Source organism: Blastocystis sp. subtype 4 (assembly GCF_000743755.1).
Source record: "Blastocystis sp. subtype 4 strain WR1 chromosome Unknown seqid_0094, whole genome shotgun sequence".
Taxonomy (NCBI): domain Eukaryota; class Bigyra; order Opalinata; family Blastocystidae; genus Blastocystis; species Blastocystis sp. subtype 4.
Window position 1 is genome coordinate 1 of NW_014569453.1, and position 14,095 is coordinate 14,095.

Sequence of the window (14,095 nt, forward strand, 5' to 3'; positions counted from 1 at the left end):
TGGAGCTGGAATGACTTCAGCCTTCTTGAGTGGGAATATGATGATTGAATGAGTGATAGTGACTCCAATGGATGTAATCAAGACTCGTGTACAAGCAGCAAAAGGAACAAAGATGAGTAGTTCATTCTATGAGATGTTCCGAAATGTTCTGAAAACAGAAGGAGTGAGAGCTTTATTCAAAGGCGCTTCAATGCGTATCTGTGTCCAAGCACCGATGTTCGCTATCATGACTACTGCTTTTGAACTTCAGAAGCGTTACATTGCTTCAAAGTGAAGGATATACTGATTGCTTCTCTACAGAGCTGTTAGAACATACAGTACTATGTGTATCACTCTTTGTTATTTCACTCTCTTTTTATTCCCAATTATAATTTTATAGTTTCTTTGTAGATTTACAATTATTACTTTCGGTCCATTGTATCTGCAACTTATACTCTGTCATACCTATTTGTCATTCAGCATTTCCTTATTGTTTTTGTAATATCATGGAGGGCTCTTCACAGCCATATTCTATGGATTCAAATAATCAGCAGCTCTTTGTTTCAGGTTTGGAAGAAGGATCGGCTAAATCTAGTTATGTAAGTGATCCTCAAACAAATTCTATTCCATACAAACGCAAAACACGCTTGTTTCGGTAGGTATTTTCTGTCGTTCTGATTATAGGATATATAACGGCATAAACATTGCTAGTTTGCAGTTCCTCTCGAGGATGCGTGAACAGGGAGATATTATTGTTGTCGATACCCGAAGTGGAATAGATACGTACTTATTTGATAATCAAGAGGAAATGTCTGCATTACAATTTTTCAAGACTGTTGGCTCTACTGACTATCAACGTCTCTTTATTCAGTTCCTTCGTATGACTGAAAAAGAAGCACCTTTGAGGGAGAAAAAACTCAAGAATATGTCAACTCTATCTAATAGTTCTGTTTTGGGGGATGAGTAGATCTATTGAGATTCTTATCGTATGACTCTATTTTATTGGAGTCTGTGTTTGTATTCATTTTCTATGTTTTCGTTGTTTGTTTTTAAATTCCAGATTCACACAACATAATTTGTGGTATCCCATATTGCCATTTTTAAATCGACTGTGAACGATGTCTCAGAATCTGATGGCGGATCCTGATGGAGACAGACCAGAACAGATTGGTACACATATTTTCTGCCTGTTAACTAATAGAGATTGAGATCAGCTCTCCCACTTCATTTCGGAATACTATGTTCTATCACAGATTTCGGACATCTGCAGAACTCTGTATGGCGGGTTTATTTACTATTGAAAAGCAATCACCTACCAAGAAGCATCGTCGAATGAAATGCAAGTATAAATATACCTTCAAGTGACTATTTATAGTTTCTGTCACACAGTATTGTCTGGATGGAAAGACAAATTCTGTCAGCATTTGGATAAGTGCAAATATGCACGTGAAGTATCGATTTCTTTTATTCTTTTATGTAGTACTTTGCTTCTCACCCCGTCAATGCTCAGGAAGCTGTTTTGCAGCGACAATCTAAAAGGGTCTTGGCATCCGATATTCCACTTCTTCCAAATGAAAAGGTGAGTACTTCATTTCTCATTCCATGTAGCGTTTTTGTTCAGATCCGCCGTTACTCTCCTTCGACCGAACAGAATATCTCACAATGCTGGCAGTTGGGTATGTCTGTTCTACAGGAGCAACAAAACGCATTTATGAGAACGATTTTCTCAAGAATTTAGCCTTCACACTCCACTGGCAAGCGCCTTCAATGTATCTTATTCAGAAACGTTTGACAGAACTAAGTAAACAGTTATATGATTCAATTTTAACATGTTGTGCAAAAGAAACATCAGTTACATTAATTGTGTATCCCTGGATGGATATCAATAAGAAATGTACTGTATCTTATCTATTATATACTCCTCATGATATGTTGTGTTTCCTTTCTCATTATATATGTAAACAAGAGAATTGGTCTATTATGTTCATTCATATGCAAACACAGCAAGTTCTTAAAATGCTTTCAGATCAGAATATCACAGTGTCGTTAATTCTTTTTGATGATTTGGAGTTGTATGATGAAGTGGGTGAAGGGTTTGTTCAGAATGATGTTATTGGTCCTATTCCATATCTCTTAGATACTGTTCAACTTTGTGACGAACTTCTTACTTCGTTATTCTCCAATCGTTATTTCATGGGAATGAAACAATGTGTAGAATAGTTCTGTTTTTCATAATATTCAGGCTTCTACTCTCTATTCTTCTATTCAAAAGAGTTCGTCATTGTGTCAATACTTCCAACATTACTGCGCAGAGAGTGGATTAGGGTTTCCTTAGAATGATGGTCTCACTAGTAGGGAAGTGATTCTTCCTCCTCTTTGTGAGGAACAGTGGAGCTCCTTATTCGCTGCTTTTGTAACCATTGTCACTCACTTCCCTATGATCCTGAGTACTGTAAAACAAGGAATCAGTGAAGGTATTATCACTCCTCAACATCCTCTTTTCGTTATGTATTTGGAAGAAGAATGGCGACAGAAGTTACAACTTATGACTCAACATCTGGCTAATCTGGTGGACTGTACAGATTTGAGTACATCTACCAATCTGGATCTCTATTCTGTTTATTGTGTGATTTCTCAATGTTGTTTAACAGCCAAAGATTATTATTCTGAGAGTGAAACTGTAGCATATGTTGAATCATGGATGCAGAATGCATTAGATCGTCATTATGATCCTGATTTACTTTGTTTGTATGCTGTTTTTGCTCGTTTTCATTCTGATGGGCAAATATCGTCTTTAGATTCAGAGATATATTCAAAAGATACCATTATCAAAGCATTAAAACGATTTGGTTCACAAAATGTTGATATTGAAGTCGAACATGAATTGGATTCCTTTTTGTCGAATCAGGATCCTATGTTTGGAACGATTCCTTCATCAACCTATTGGAAGTCTTATGGAATTAAGGTATATCCAAGACTTTCACAATTTGTTCTTCCTATCTTTGTATATCCAAGTTCTGAATCCTCATACGAATTGTTGCGGAGTATAAAATCGTTCATTCACTTTCATGTACGATTGAAGAAGGAGGGACCAACTCAAGTTAATCATAACCAAGATGAAATGATGATCAGTTGTAATCGTCACCTTTTGATTCGGTGGGACTTAGATTTTCAGTACTTATGTTTGTTTGAGTCATTGCGGTTGACTTGCCTAAGATTGCCGATCCGCCTTTTTTCCCAATTCACTAGTTTTTTCATGCATTTTCACATCAAGAGCCTTTTTACTTATCTCAAATCTCTTCTTCTACTGGCTTTCATCAATGTGAAGGCTTTCTCGTGATATCTCTTGGTTTCTTCTCATTCGTAGCTTTGGGCTAAAGGATATTATTGATCAGAAAATGAGTTGTTGGGAAAAGACAAACTATGTTATTATAGTATTAGTTTTATTACGTGTAGTTTTGCGAGTATCTACGTATTAAGCCTCACGTAACAAAGAAATCTAGTAAGCTTCTTCCAGGAAAGACCATGTATCTCTCAAATCATCGTTCGTGGGCAGATTTCTTTGTTGATGGGTATTCATTTTGTTTCATCATTTATTGGTAGAACTTTATGTGGAGGAGCGAGTTATATTGCGAGAATGATGGTTTGTTTGGGTGTTCCGGGAATGGCCTTCACGGCTTGGATAAACAACTATATTTGGCTGTTCCACAGAAAGAAAAATATAAATCGCAGTTGGTTTACGGAATTCTTCCGTAAGAATTGGGACATGAGGTATTGTTCTTTTGGTATTTTAAGTATAGACCTCTAGATGGTGTTGTTGTTTATCCTGAAGGTCACCGATATTCAGGAAAGGGTAGTCTTCCTCTAAAAACAGGTGTTCTTGAAGTTGCTTACAATCTGAATGTTCCTTGTCAGTGTGTTCTTTCACGGAATAAGGTTAATATGAAAATGGAATTTTATAAGTAGGAGAAGATTCTGAATGAGAAGGAACTTAGTTTTGCGTATGATGTCCCCATTTACACTTCCATTGCTGACCCAATTTATCCTAAAGACTATAAGACGAAAGAGGAATGGTTTAAGAAGATACAAGAGGTATGGGATGCAACATTAGCCGATGTGGAAGAGAGCACGGAATTTGATGAGTGTTCATTGCCATTACCAGGAATTACTCCTGAAATGACACATTCGTATCCTCCTAACAACAAGAGGATTATCATGTTCTTTGCGTGTGTTGCCGCTATTCTAGCCCTAATAGTTGGGATCGTTAATATCCTGTAATTCATATGTTGTTTATTGTATTTGGTTTGTTCACACATTATTCTTTTTCACATACATGGAGGGTAGTAGCGGGAAGAAATCAATTCCTTGCAAGTACTTTGCAAAAGGAATTTGCAATAAAGGAGATAGCTGTCCGTAACACCTTTCGCATTTCTAGTAACGAACTAGTTATAGTCATGTACTACCTACAGAGAAAGATACCAAAGAACGTGATCCGCGCAAGAGAGGTAATCAAGCAAAAGAATCCAATCGAGTTCAAGGGTCATGTACTGTTCATCACTCAGAAGTTGAGCATATGATGAAACTATCTGGTAATTTTCTCCTTCTCACTGCAAGTCAGGACCGCGATGTTTATGTATATCATTTTTGGATTTTGTAATACCAAGATCTGGGATCAGCAATTGACACAGAGCTTCTTATTTAAGGCGGATGCCAAGATCACAGCAGTAACCAATACAGTTATACACTTTGCATATATTCAAATGTAGAGCGGGTTTATTTTTCTTGCAGAATCCATGATTTCTAACCAGAGTACTGTGATTGCCGTATGCGTTATTACTCTTGCAGATCACCACCAATTATTCATTCAGGTTGTAATTATGTTCTTTTCTCAGTGTTAGCATGGTTTGAAAGCTCCTGTTGTGTATATTTCCTATTCGTCAAGATATCATTATCTATATTGTGTTCTTTCGAATGGAGATGTTGCAATTTACAATTCTGATACATCGTTTTCTCTCATCGCTGTCTTGAGTCTTGGGATCAATGTCACTTGTGCTCTGATTCAAGATGTTGTTGTTTATGCAGGAGGTCCAAATGGTGAGCTTGCAATTCTTAATATGCAAACTAATGAAAGATGTATTCGTACGTTCACTGGAGTTCCTATTAAAGTATTCCTTTTATCTTCAAATGATTTGTAGACGTTACTGCTAATAAGTGAAGATCCTTCGTATGCTCTTCTTCTTGTATATGCAGATGGTCAGTTATCCTTATTCAATTTACCAGATTTCGTTTTACTGCATTCTGGAAATGTGGTAAGAGTGTATGAGGAAAATAAGAGGAAGGGATCCAATGTGTTGGCTGCCACCGTATACAAAAACAAGAAGGATGAGTGGATGTTGATTTCATCATGCCAAAAGTTCTCCTCTGTTAGGGTGCACTTGAAGTATCATAATTAGGATATTGCATTATCTGTGATGGCAGTGAATGCCTTTCAACCTCGAGGACTTATGAAACAATGTACATCAGCTCCTGTAACTTCTTTGGTAAATATTGGAAAGCGAGGAACTGCTGGAGATTATGTCGTTGCTGGATGCAGAGATGGATCTATCACCGTATTTGATATGTCTGAATAGTGTGTTTGCTTATAAACAATGGAATTACAACTTCAATTATAAATCTCTGGATGGATAAAAGGAATAAGTGCAAGAATGAGGGCATGTTCATAATAACTACTTCGTGTAATAATGTTATTAGTCAAAATACCAACAGTTCTATAGTAATCAACCACTCCAATGAATCACCCATTCTCTCGTCCCGAATTCACCCTCTAAAAATGAAACCAGAAACTAGATACTACTCCAAAGAATTGATCGTCGGCAATACCAAGCTCCATACCACCTACATATTACGTCGACACATAAAATACTATCAACTAAATCTACGACTGCTGGCGGGAGAAACATACTTCCTGTCTGACCAAATCCTAACAATAACATACATATAACTAACACACCCCACCGATTATCATGAGGGCGATGAATAGCCATCCATGCAATAAGTCGTAGACTTCTTTTTCCACTAATAGGATCATCACATTTCATAACCCCTCCCTAGAATTACAATCTATCATCAAGCATACTTCCAAACCAACTACAAAGTCGGGATCGGCACTATTATCACATCTCCATTTTGATAACACATTGTGGACACGATTAATGGCTCCTAAATGAAATAACCAAATAAGTGACACCTTGGCGTGTTTCATCGTCACCAATAGGTTGACTACTAACTCCACTATCGGATGATATAGAACGAAAATCGATTGTATCATCCTTGAAAACCTAACATTCATTCCACCTAAATGATTTGATACCCTACAAAAAGCTAACTGGCAAGCTTCAATTTTGCAGGGGTTTGTAGATGCAACTAAGACAGTAACCATTTGGGAAGTAATGTGTGTTTCATATTTATGTTTTTCCTAACGAAAGATTGACGAAATAAATTCACATATCAATACACTCAAAGGACGTTATAAGAAGTAGTCAGGAGGAGGGTTCTTTGAAGGTTCTTTACGTTCCGAATGAGGAGCAGCTTCATATACTTTGAAGTTACTTTGTAAGTATTCATCAACTTCCATGATTGAAGCAACATTACCACAACGATAACAATAGTTTGGAGCAGACCATACAGCTACCAATTGATTGTTGAACATCCATTTGTATCCTTCCATTACTAGTTGATGAGAACGACATATTAGATTCAAATTGTTATCAGCAACGAACTATTAGTTATTCAATACATTCATTTTCACTTTGCTTACAATATCACCTCCAAAGATATATCCACAACCACGTGAACTTACTCTCCAACCACTAACATCTTCTTCTGGATCTGACCATAACAGATCACATACTCCTCCTTCTAGAGGTACTTCTTGAACTCGATTGATTGAACGAACCTATTCTTATATCAATACAATACAAATACATTATCAAGTGTTGAAATTGAAGGTGATAAACCACCATGAACACAAAAGATACGACCATCAACAAGAGCACCCAAAGCAAGACAGTCAAACACTTCCACACATTCTTTCCAAATACGAACACTACCGAATTTACGCATACATTCGTCATAGAAACTGTAGACTTGAGTGATTTGACGAGACTCATGATTACCACGAAGAAGAATAATTCGATCTGGATAACGAAGTTTCAGAGCCAGTAATAATAGAAATGTTTCAACACTATAGTAACCACGATCAACATAGTCACCCATAAACAAATAGTTTGTATCAGGACTCTCTCCTCCGATTAAGAATAATTCACGGAGATCATAGAATTGACCATGAATGTCACCACAAATCTACAACTGTCTATTCTATCATTTTATTCATACTGTCACAGGTGTTCGAACTTCAACAATATTCCCTTCTTTCAATAGAAGCTCTTTCGCTTTACTACATAACTCTATTACTTCATTCTCCGATATCAATTCGCATTTGCGTAACTATGTTATTACTATTCATTTCATTACAATTCATACTGTTTCGATTTCTCCTTCTAACTCACTCTCCCAACACATTCAATTGATCAAACAAGATGAATTTCTATTGAAACTAGATATCAATTCGATTGAATCGAATTAGCCAGTTCTCAACTTGAGAAATGATCGAGACGGAATAACGAGAATTCGATTGATTTAGGGATTCTTCGTTCTTACATTCAAAAGTCTTTATAACAACAATGTAGAATTGTTTTATTCTCATTTTCATATTATAGGAATAATTATAGTATTCATGAAGTTAAGAAGAATGACTTCGAGCCTTATGATATGAACGGAGGGTATGAATATATTGAAATGATATTTATAGTCTATAGAACAATTGTAGCAATTGCAGGAAAAGACTATGTTGTGTTGGGAGGAGATACTCGTTTGACTCAAGGATATGAGATTCTAAGTCGAAATGTTTCTCGAGTACATGAATTGACACAGAAGTGTGTATTGGGAAGTGGTGGTTGTTGGACTGATATGGTAACTTTGAATCGTCTTTTGGATTTAGACATAAAGGAGTTACTATTGATAATGAAATTGATATATTAGATACAAGTATACTCATCGTGAAGAGATGAGTTGTTCTGCTATTGCTGCTTTATTAAGTAACAGACTCTATAATCGTCGATTCTTCCCTTTCTATGCTTTTAATGTTTTAGCTGGTTTAGATGAAGAAGGTAAGGTTGTTTCTTTGTTTCTTTGATAAAAAGGACATGGTGTAATCTACAGTTATGATGCTGTTGGTTCATATGAATTATTAAAGTATGGAGTTCAAGGTTCAGCTCAAAGTCATATCATTCCAATTCTGGATAGTTGTGTTGCAAAGCGTAATCGAACAGTTCCATATGTTGATTTGGAGTATGAAGAAGCTTTGAATCTTTTGAAAGAAGCCTTTACAGTAGCAACAGAAGTAGTTACTCTTAGTGGTTAATGATAGTAGCGAGACAAAGATACAGGTGATTGTGTTGAAATTGTTACACTTCGTTCTACTGGTCTTGAACGCAGTTCTTTATTACTTCGAGCTGATTGAAGTGTTTGTTTGCAATGAAATGATTGTTTGATATGAGACAGATTATTATGATTGTTTGACATGAAACATATTATTATGAGTAGATTAGTCTCATCAGAAACTCACTCAACAGTTTCGATGGGTTCAAATAACATTGTATTTGTTGTATCATTAACTGTTGTATCTCTAGCATGGATATATGTGTTTCAACTTTATGTTTTCAAAGTAGTTGAACAGAAGACTCGAAATGCTATAAATTTGTATGGACCGAAACCTACTACCATTGAAGGTACATTTGTGTAAAGAATTGATATAGTTGAGTCAAAGTTAGGAAGCGGACTCCAAAGATCGTTTTCTATTCAACAACAGAATTCAATAAACGTGAGAATCCTTCTTTCGTTATTGATACTCCTAAATGGAAATCTGAGGAACTTGTTCCAAGTCTTGATAAGTTCCGTTATGATAATTGGGATTTAGACTATTCATATGATGTAGTGAAACGGAAACCTATTGAATTCATTTATAATGAAACGGGTGTGTTATGGGAAGAACAGATGGGTATTGAGTTTTCTAAAGATGACTGGTATGATGATTTGATTGAGATTCGAGATCGTCTATATCGAAACAAATCATTGTAAGATTAGTTGAGTTGTGTGAGGTTGTAGAGGTATTGAGGAACTATTAGATACATTCTGGAAAGAGTAGAAGTCTTTGTATATTATTGAATATAGATCCAATGGTTATAGTCGTTTCCTTGCAACAAAGAACTATGCATTTGTATCAAATGCGTGTATTCATGTTCGAAATGGTCAAGTAACACTTCATATGAAATCTGAACTTCAATTGAATAAGCTTCTTACTGATAACAAATGGAAAGATTTCTATTGTACTTCTCTTATTCTCTCTTCATCTAGTTAATCCTTACAAGATCATTACGAATACGATTCAAGAGAAGAGTCTTCCTAGAGTTCCTCTCAATCTTCTTGTAGCTCATCCACGTTCTGTGAAGAATGCCTATCAATTCTTGGAAGGTACTTCTATGATCACTCACATTGCAATGCATCCTGAGAGTTTTCCTCCAGTAAGACTGATATGAGAATTGAATCGTAGTATAAGAATCTATTAGTGATAGCAAATCAGAGAGAACAACAACCTGATCCTTGGAATCGTCAGATTTTGGATATCATGTTAGCTATGTTCCCTACAGATCGTAGACCAGTTCTACTCTCTCCTTATACGGATCCTCAGTTTAATGGTCATAATCTACTTTGTGATCGAATCATTGTACATTTTGTTGTTCAATTTGATATTAGACATTTGTACGTACTTGGGAACCAATTGGAAGTGGTTCGTTCATAGGAACTGTTTTGACTGCTGACTTCTTCCGAGCTTCAGCTTATATCTATACAAACTATTATCCTCGTAAGACAGTTGGAGATCGACTCCAATTGACAATTGTACGAAGACCTTCCTTTCGTTTGATTGAGAATCATGAGAGATTCATTCAACGAATCAATCAAGTATTGTTGGATTATGTGAGTCATTCTCTTCTCTGTCATATGTAGTATGATTATGATGATCTGATTTTGGAAGAGTTAACGATTCCTCAACGTATTATCCAGTTTACTAACACAGATGTATTGTTTGCTGTTCATGGAACAGGTCTGGCTAATATGTTGTTTATGACAAAGAATAGTTATCTCATTGAAGCTTATCCTCCTTATTGGTATTGGTCATGTTATCAGCGTTTTGCGCGATCTATTGGAGTGAAATCAGTAGTATTCAAATCAAGAGGTGTGAAAGGTCCTGAATGTCAAAATGATGAAGATAAGAGTGTCTTATGTCAACAGAAAGGTATTCGAGATCGTAACTTTAATATGAGTGTGAATGATGGTATCAAATATCTATGGGAAGCTCGACTCTATGTTTTAGAATACAAATACAAACGAAATCCAATTACATTCAATTGATTGTGTTTGTTATCAAATTGATATTATGAGTAGTGATTGAGGATTAGTATCTATTATCTTCAAACTGGAATCTCTTATGATTGTTGTTGATCCTTAGAATCTCTTATGATTGTTGTCATTGAATCTCTTATGATTGTTGTCATTGTTGATCCTTAGAATCTCTTATGATTGTTGTCATTGTTGATCCTTAGAATCTCTTATGATTGTTGTCATTGTTGATTCTCATCCCGATTGGTCTATACTGAGAATATAAATGCTTGTCTTGTTGTAGTGAAGATTCTAATCTGAATGATGAGAGAATTACAATTGTTGTTCATCATATCAGAAGACAAATCAACAGATACTCGATGTGACTGATACATTCATACAAGATCCTTTCTCTATCATTGATAGTATTCGAAGCAATACTCTTTCCAAGACAAACCTGAATAGAATCAATACGGAAAGGTGTATGATTGTTTCGAGTTAGGAATAAGATAATATTAATCACAGATCATATGTGCTGGATTGATCATGAACTTGTACTATTCCTTTCAAAGGTCAAATCTTGAATCTAATCCTTATGGTTTCCATCATATAGAATATATCATTCCAAATCATATTCTAACAATTTCGGATGCAAATATGATGATTGTTCATAAGTGTATATCCTTCTTCATTGAGTTTATGATACAATGATACATCACTGAATCCACTTCTACTTCTCTTTAAACCAATGATGAGAAGGGAGCTCCCAAGTATGATAGTATCAATCTATCTGAAGGACTTTATAAGAATCTGATTATTCCTATCATCATCAAGTTAGATATACATAATGAGTTGATTTCTCTTGAGATATCATATATCATGGATTCAGAAGGATTGGAATTACTAAATATGAAAACAAAGGATTTGTTTGTATTTGATCAGAAAGTGATTAATGAATATGTTTTGATTCTTGTGGATACGAATTATGAATTTGGTAAGGATAAGAATGGAATGATTTGATTGATTGATAAGATTCATACATTTGATTCTTCTCATTATTGGATCCAATTACTTATGAGAATCGATTCAAAACAAGAGAGAATCTTGATACTACTGATAATGAGTTCCTATATACTTGGTATAAGTCTCAGTATGATTCTTATGAAGATGAAGTGTTGTTTGAAGTACCTATTGAACTTATTCATGAATTGTCTTGATGATATATCAAATTCTATGAACTCTTATTACAGATGATGATATCTACTTCCCTGTTTTGACAAATACTCCTTCTTAATCATTCCTTTTATCCTTCTATAGTCTGTTTGTTATTATAAACATCATAAAGGCGTCAATACCATCGTTCAACATCCTCAACCACTTACTTGGCCTTATCAAGAATGATACCATCATACTGTTTCTTGAACCATTCCATGGCATCCTCACGAGTTACCTTATGAGAATAACCAATTCTGCTACGTTGAGCCTTTCTCTTCGAGATACGACCACCAGGACGAGCCAACTGAACATAGAAATCCATTCCAAAGATACCAGTATTTGGATCATACTTGATTCCAAGATCAATATGCTCCTGAATACCAAAACCAAAGTTTCCAGACTCAGAGAAGTTCTTCTTCACCAATTCATATTCTTTCACCTTCAAACCACGTTCCAAAATCTCAAGAGCCTTCTCTCCACGAATGGTGGCATGAACAGAGATCTTCTCATTACGACGAATAGAGAAAGAACGAATCGTGAAACGAGCTAAGTATTAACAATTCCTATTCATTCAATCCCATACCCTTTCCATAGACTGGTTCTTGACCCGTAATCTGTTGAAGGACACGAGCAGCCTTCGAAACAGCATCACCTGATTCACCAACACAAATGTTGATCACCAACTTCTCAACTCGGATGTTACGCATCACATTGGACTTCTCACTCTACAACAATGTAAGAAAGGATAATTCATCATAGAATAATACCATTGTGATAGAATAATAGACGTCGAAGTGTCAATTGTGATTCTATCTCAATATCACGGCGGAATCCAGTTAGCAAAACAGAGGGGGTTGGAGTATAGAGAGCAATTGTGACGTGAATATTAATAAGGCATCGTGATTCAGTAGCAGGATGTAGTCATTGACGACCTATGATCATGTAACCAATATCTGACAACATCTTTGGTTCATTATCATCCATGAATCTTCCTGAGGGATGGGAATATCATGAAAGCAGGAGATATCCTGGAAACTATTACTTCTTCAATACGTTAGTTCTTGCAGCTTTCATCATTTCTAGGTTGACAGGTGAGACAACATGGAATCCTCCACAAGTCGAGGTAGGCATTTGTTTAGTGTGTAACATAGCCTTCCCAAGTCCGAGTCTTGCATATCTTAAAGAAACATAGGTAAATATAACAGTCGAATTGATTACATGCAGAGGATCACGACGGCCAGCATCCTGGAGAAATCCCAACATTACTTGTACCAAAGAGGAGGCAATCGCACTTCTTCGTTCTCTTCGTAACCAAATTGTCACATCTGGAAGGATTCAGGAAACATTTAGAGCTTTGGCAGAACACGAGAGTGATTGCAACAGGTAAGCATTAGATGCGGGTGTAAGGAAAAGTGCGAAACATGGAGGTGACCTTGGGAACTTTGGTAGAGGGCAGATGCAGAAACCATTTGAAGATGTTGCTTTCCGATTACACGTCGGGGAGGTTAGTGATATTGTGGAGACAGATTCTGGTGTTCATATTATATTAAGAGTTGCATAAGACGTGTGTTTGTTATAGTTCATGTTTCGGAGTATCCTATCGAAACGTTTTTTGTGTGTTCCGATATTTCAGGGATCGGGACGATGTCTTTTTAGGAAGTCGTTCACTGGGAGGCCGTTGGTTTTACAGGGAGTAGTCAGTGAACAAAGGAGATGGATCAATATAAAGAAGGAATTGAAAGAAGTTCATTATTGTTCTGGGTGTGGTGCTCAACTGCAATATGGGAATGAAGCCTTGTTTGGGTATATTCCGAGAGATGTGATGGCAAATTGTTTGGAACACGACCAAACTCCTATTTGTCAGCGATGTCACAAGGTATGAGTTCTTGTGGGTTTTTTTCTGTAGTTGCGGTACTATAATAAGGTAGAGACTGAAGATGTTCCTATTTCGATTCCAAAGGAGATTCTCGAGAGAATTCCTTTCAAGAAGCATTCTCTGATTCTGTTTGTGTGTGATGTGATGGATCTTCCTGTATATTCATTGAAGATTCATCATTCCTAGGGAAGTATCATTCCTCATCTCAACGAGTTGGTTCATAACAAGCCAATGGTAGTTGTAGTGAACAAGGCAGATCTGCTTCCTGTAGAGTTTTTTAGTCTTCATATGAAACGTTGGGTATATAGTCTCTTTAAAGCACATCACATTACAGTAAGAGGTGGATAAAGTATGGAAATGTAGAATATCAAAGATATCTTTTTTGTGAGTTCATTGAACAATCAAGGTGTTGGGTCTGTGTTGAATTACATCAATCATACTCCTTATAAGCATGTTTATCTTATTGGAATGACAAATTGTTTGATTAGAATGATGGAATGATATGTAGCTGGAAAGTCTTCATTCTTA

The 14,095-nt window shown here is 36.1% G+C and overlaps 8 protein-coding genes across 8 annotated transcripts; 5 read left to right on the forward strand and 3 right to left on the reverse strand.

Moving 5' to 3' along the window:
* Window positions 1–67: 67 nt before the first annotated feature.
* On the forward strand, window positions 68–274 carry JH06_4217 (calcium-binding mitochondrial carrier protein; the record flags this gene model as incomplete). The annotated part of the gene is made up of 1 exon (XM_014672404.1): window positions 68–274. The coding sequence occupies one exon, from the start codon at window positions 68–70 to the stop codon at window positions 272–274; it is 207 nt and encodes a 68-aa protein (XP_014527890.1).
* Window positions 275–1,097: 823 nt separating this feature from the next.
* JH06_4216 (hypothetical protein) lies at window positions 1,098–5,609 on the forward strand (the record flags this gene model as incomplete). The annotated part of the gene is made up of 19 exons (XM_014672403.1): window positions 1,098–1,149; window positions 1,181–1,322; window positions 1,355–1,430; window positions 1,460–1,558; window positions 1,588–2,190; window positions 2,222–2,304; window positions 2,335–3,315; window positions 3,347–3,404; window positions 3,436–3,551; window positions 3,583–3,750; window positions 3,780–3,915; window positions 3,946–4,209; window positions 4,235–4,392; window positions 4,426–4,612; window positions 4,644–4,715; window positions 4,746–4,850; window positions 4,878–5,144; window positions 5,175–5,402; window positions 5,433–5,609. The coding sequence occupies 19 exons, from the start codon at window positions 1,098–1,100 to the stop codon at window positions 5,607–5,609; spliced, it is 3,972 nt and encodes a 1,323-aa protein (XP_014527889.1).
* Window positions 5,610–5,641: 32 nt separating this feature from the next.
* Window positions 5,642–6,418, reverse strand: JH06_4215 (inosine xanthosine triphosphatase; the record flags this gene model as incomplete). Its single annotated transcript, XM_014672402.1, has 7 exons — window positions 5,642–5,747; window positions 5,778–5,803; window positions 5,834–5,874; window positions 5,903–6,086; window positions 6,116–6,198; window positions 6,227–6,317; window positions 6,350–6,418. The coding sequence occupies 7 exons, from the start codon at window positions 6,416–6,418 to the stop codon at window positions 5,642–5,644; spliced, it is 600 nt and encodes a 199-aa protein (XP_014527888.1).
* An 87-nt stretch (window positions 6,419–6,505) lies between these two features.
* On the reverse strand, window positions 6,506–7,560 carry JH06_4214 (serine threonine-protein phosphatase 4 catalytic subunit; the record flags this gene model as incomplete). The annotated part of the gene is made up of 5 exons (XM_014672401.1): window positions 6,506–6,757; window positions 6,797–6,934; window positions 6,964–7,341; window positions 7,375–7,485; window positions 7,522–7,560. The coding sequence occupies 5 exons, from the start codon at window positions 7,558–7,560 to the stop codon at window positions 6,506–6,508; spliced, it is 918 nt and encodes a 305-aa protein (XP_014527887.1).
* A 276-nt stretch (window positions 7,561–7,836) lies between these two features.
* JH06_4213 (proteasome subunit beta type-1) lies at window positions 7,837–8,560 on the forward strand (the record flags this gene model as incomplete). Its single annotated transcript, XM_014672400.1, has 4 exons — window positions 7,837–8,048; window positions 8,080–8,223; window positions 8,260–8,440; window positions 8,471–8,560. 4 exons carry the CDS (start codon window positions 7,837–7,839, stop codon window positions 8,558–8,560), a joined length of 627 nt encoding a protein of 208 aa, XP_014527886.1.
* A 60-nt stretch (window positions 8,561–8,620) lies between these two features.
* Window positions 8,621–10,509, forward strand: JH06_4212 (hypothetical protein; the record flags this gene model as incomplete). Its single annotated transcript, XM_014672399.1, has 8 exons — window positions 8,621–8,828; window positions 8,867–9,173; window positions 9,271–9,347; window positions 9,454–9,620; window positions 9,650–9,823; window positions 9,853–10,059; window positions 10,105–10,214; window positions 10,236–10,509. 8 exons carry the CDS (start codon window positions 8,621–8,623, stop codon window positions 10,507–10,509), a joined length of 1,524 nt encoding a protein of 507 aa, XP_014527885.1.
* Window positions 10,510–11,854: 1,345 nt separating this feature from the next.
* On the reverse strand, window positions 11,855–12,262 carry JH06_6025 (ribosomal protein L5; the record flags this gene model as incomplete). The annotated part of the gene is given in 2 exon segments (XM_014672405.1): window positions 11,855–12,237; window positions 12,250–12,262. The coding sequence occupies 2 exon segments, from the start codon at window positions 12,260–12,262 to the stop codon at window positions 11,855–11,857; spliced, it is 396 nt and encodes a 131-aa protein (XP_014527891.1).
* Window positions 12,263–13,513: 1,251 nt separating this feature from the next.
* Window positions 13,514–14,068, forward strand: JH06_3395 (ribosome biogenesis GTPase; the record flags this gene model as incomplete). The annotated part of the gene is made up of 4 exons (XM_014672385.1): window positions 13,514–13,567; window positions 13,598–13,723; window positions 13,754–13,900; window positions 13,931–14,068. The coding sequence occupies 4 exons, from the start codon at window positions 13,514–13,516 to the stop codon at window positions 14,066–14,068; spliced, it is 465 nt and encodes a 154-aa protein (XP_014527871.1).
* Between the last annotated feature and the right edge of the window lie 27 nt (window positions 14,069–14,095).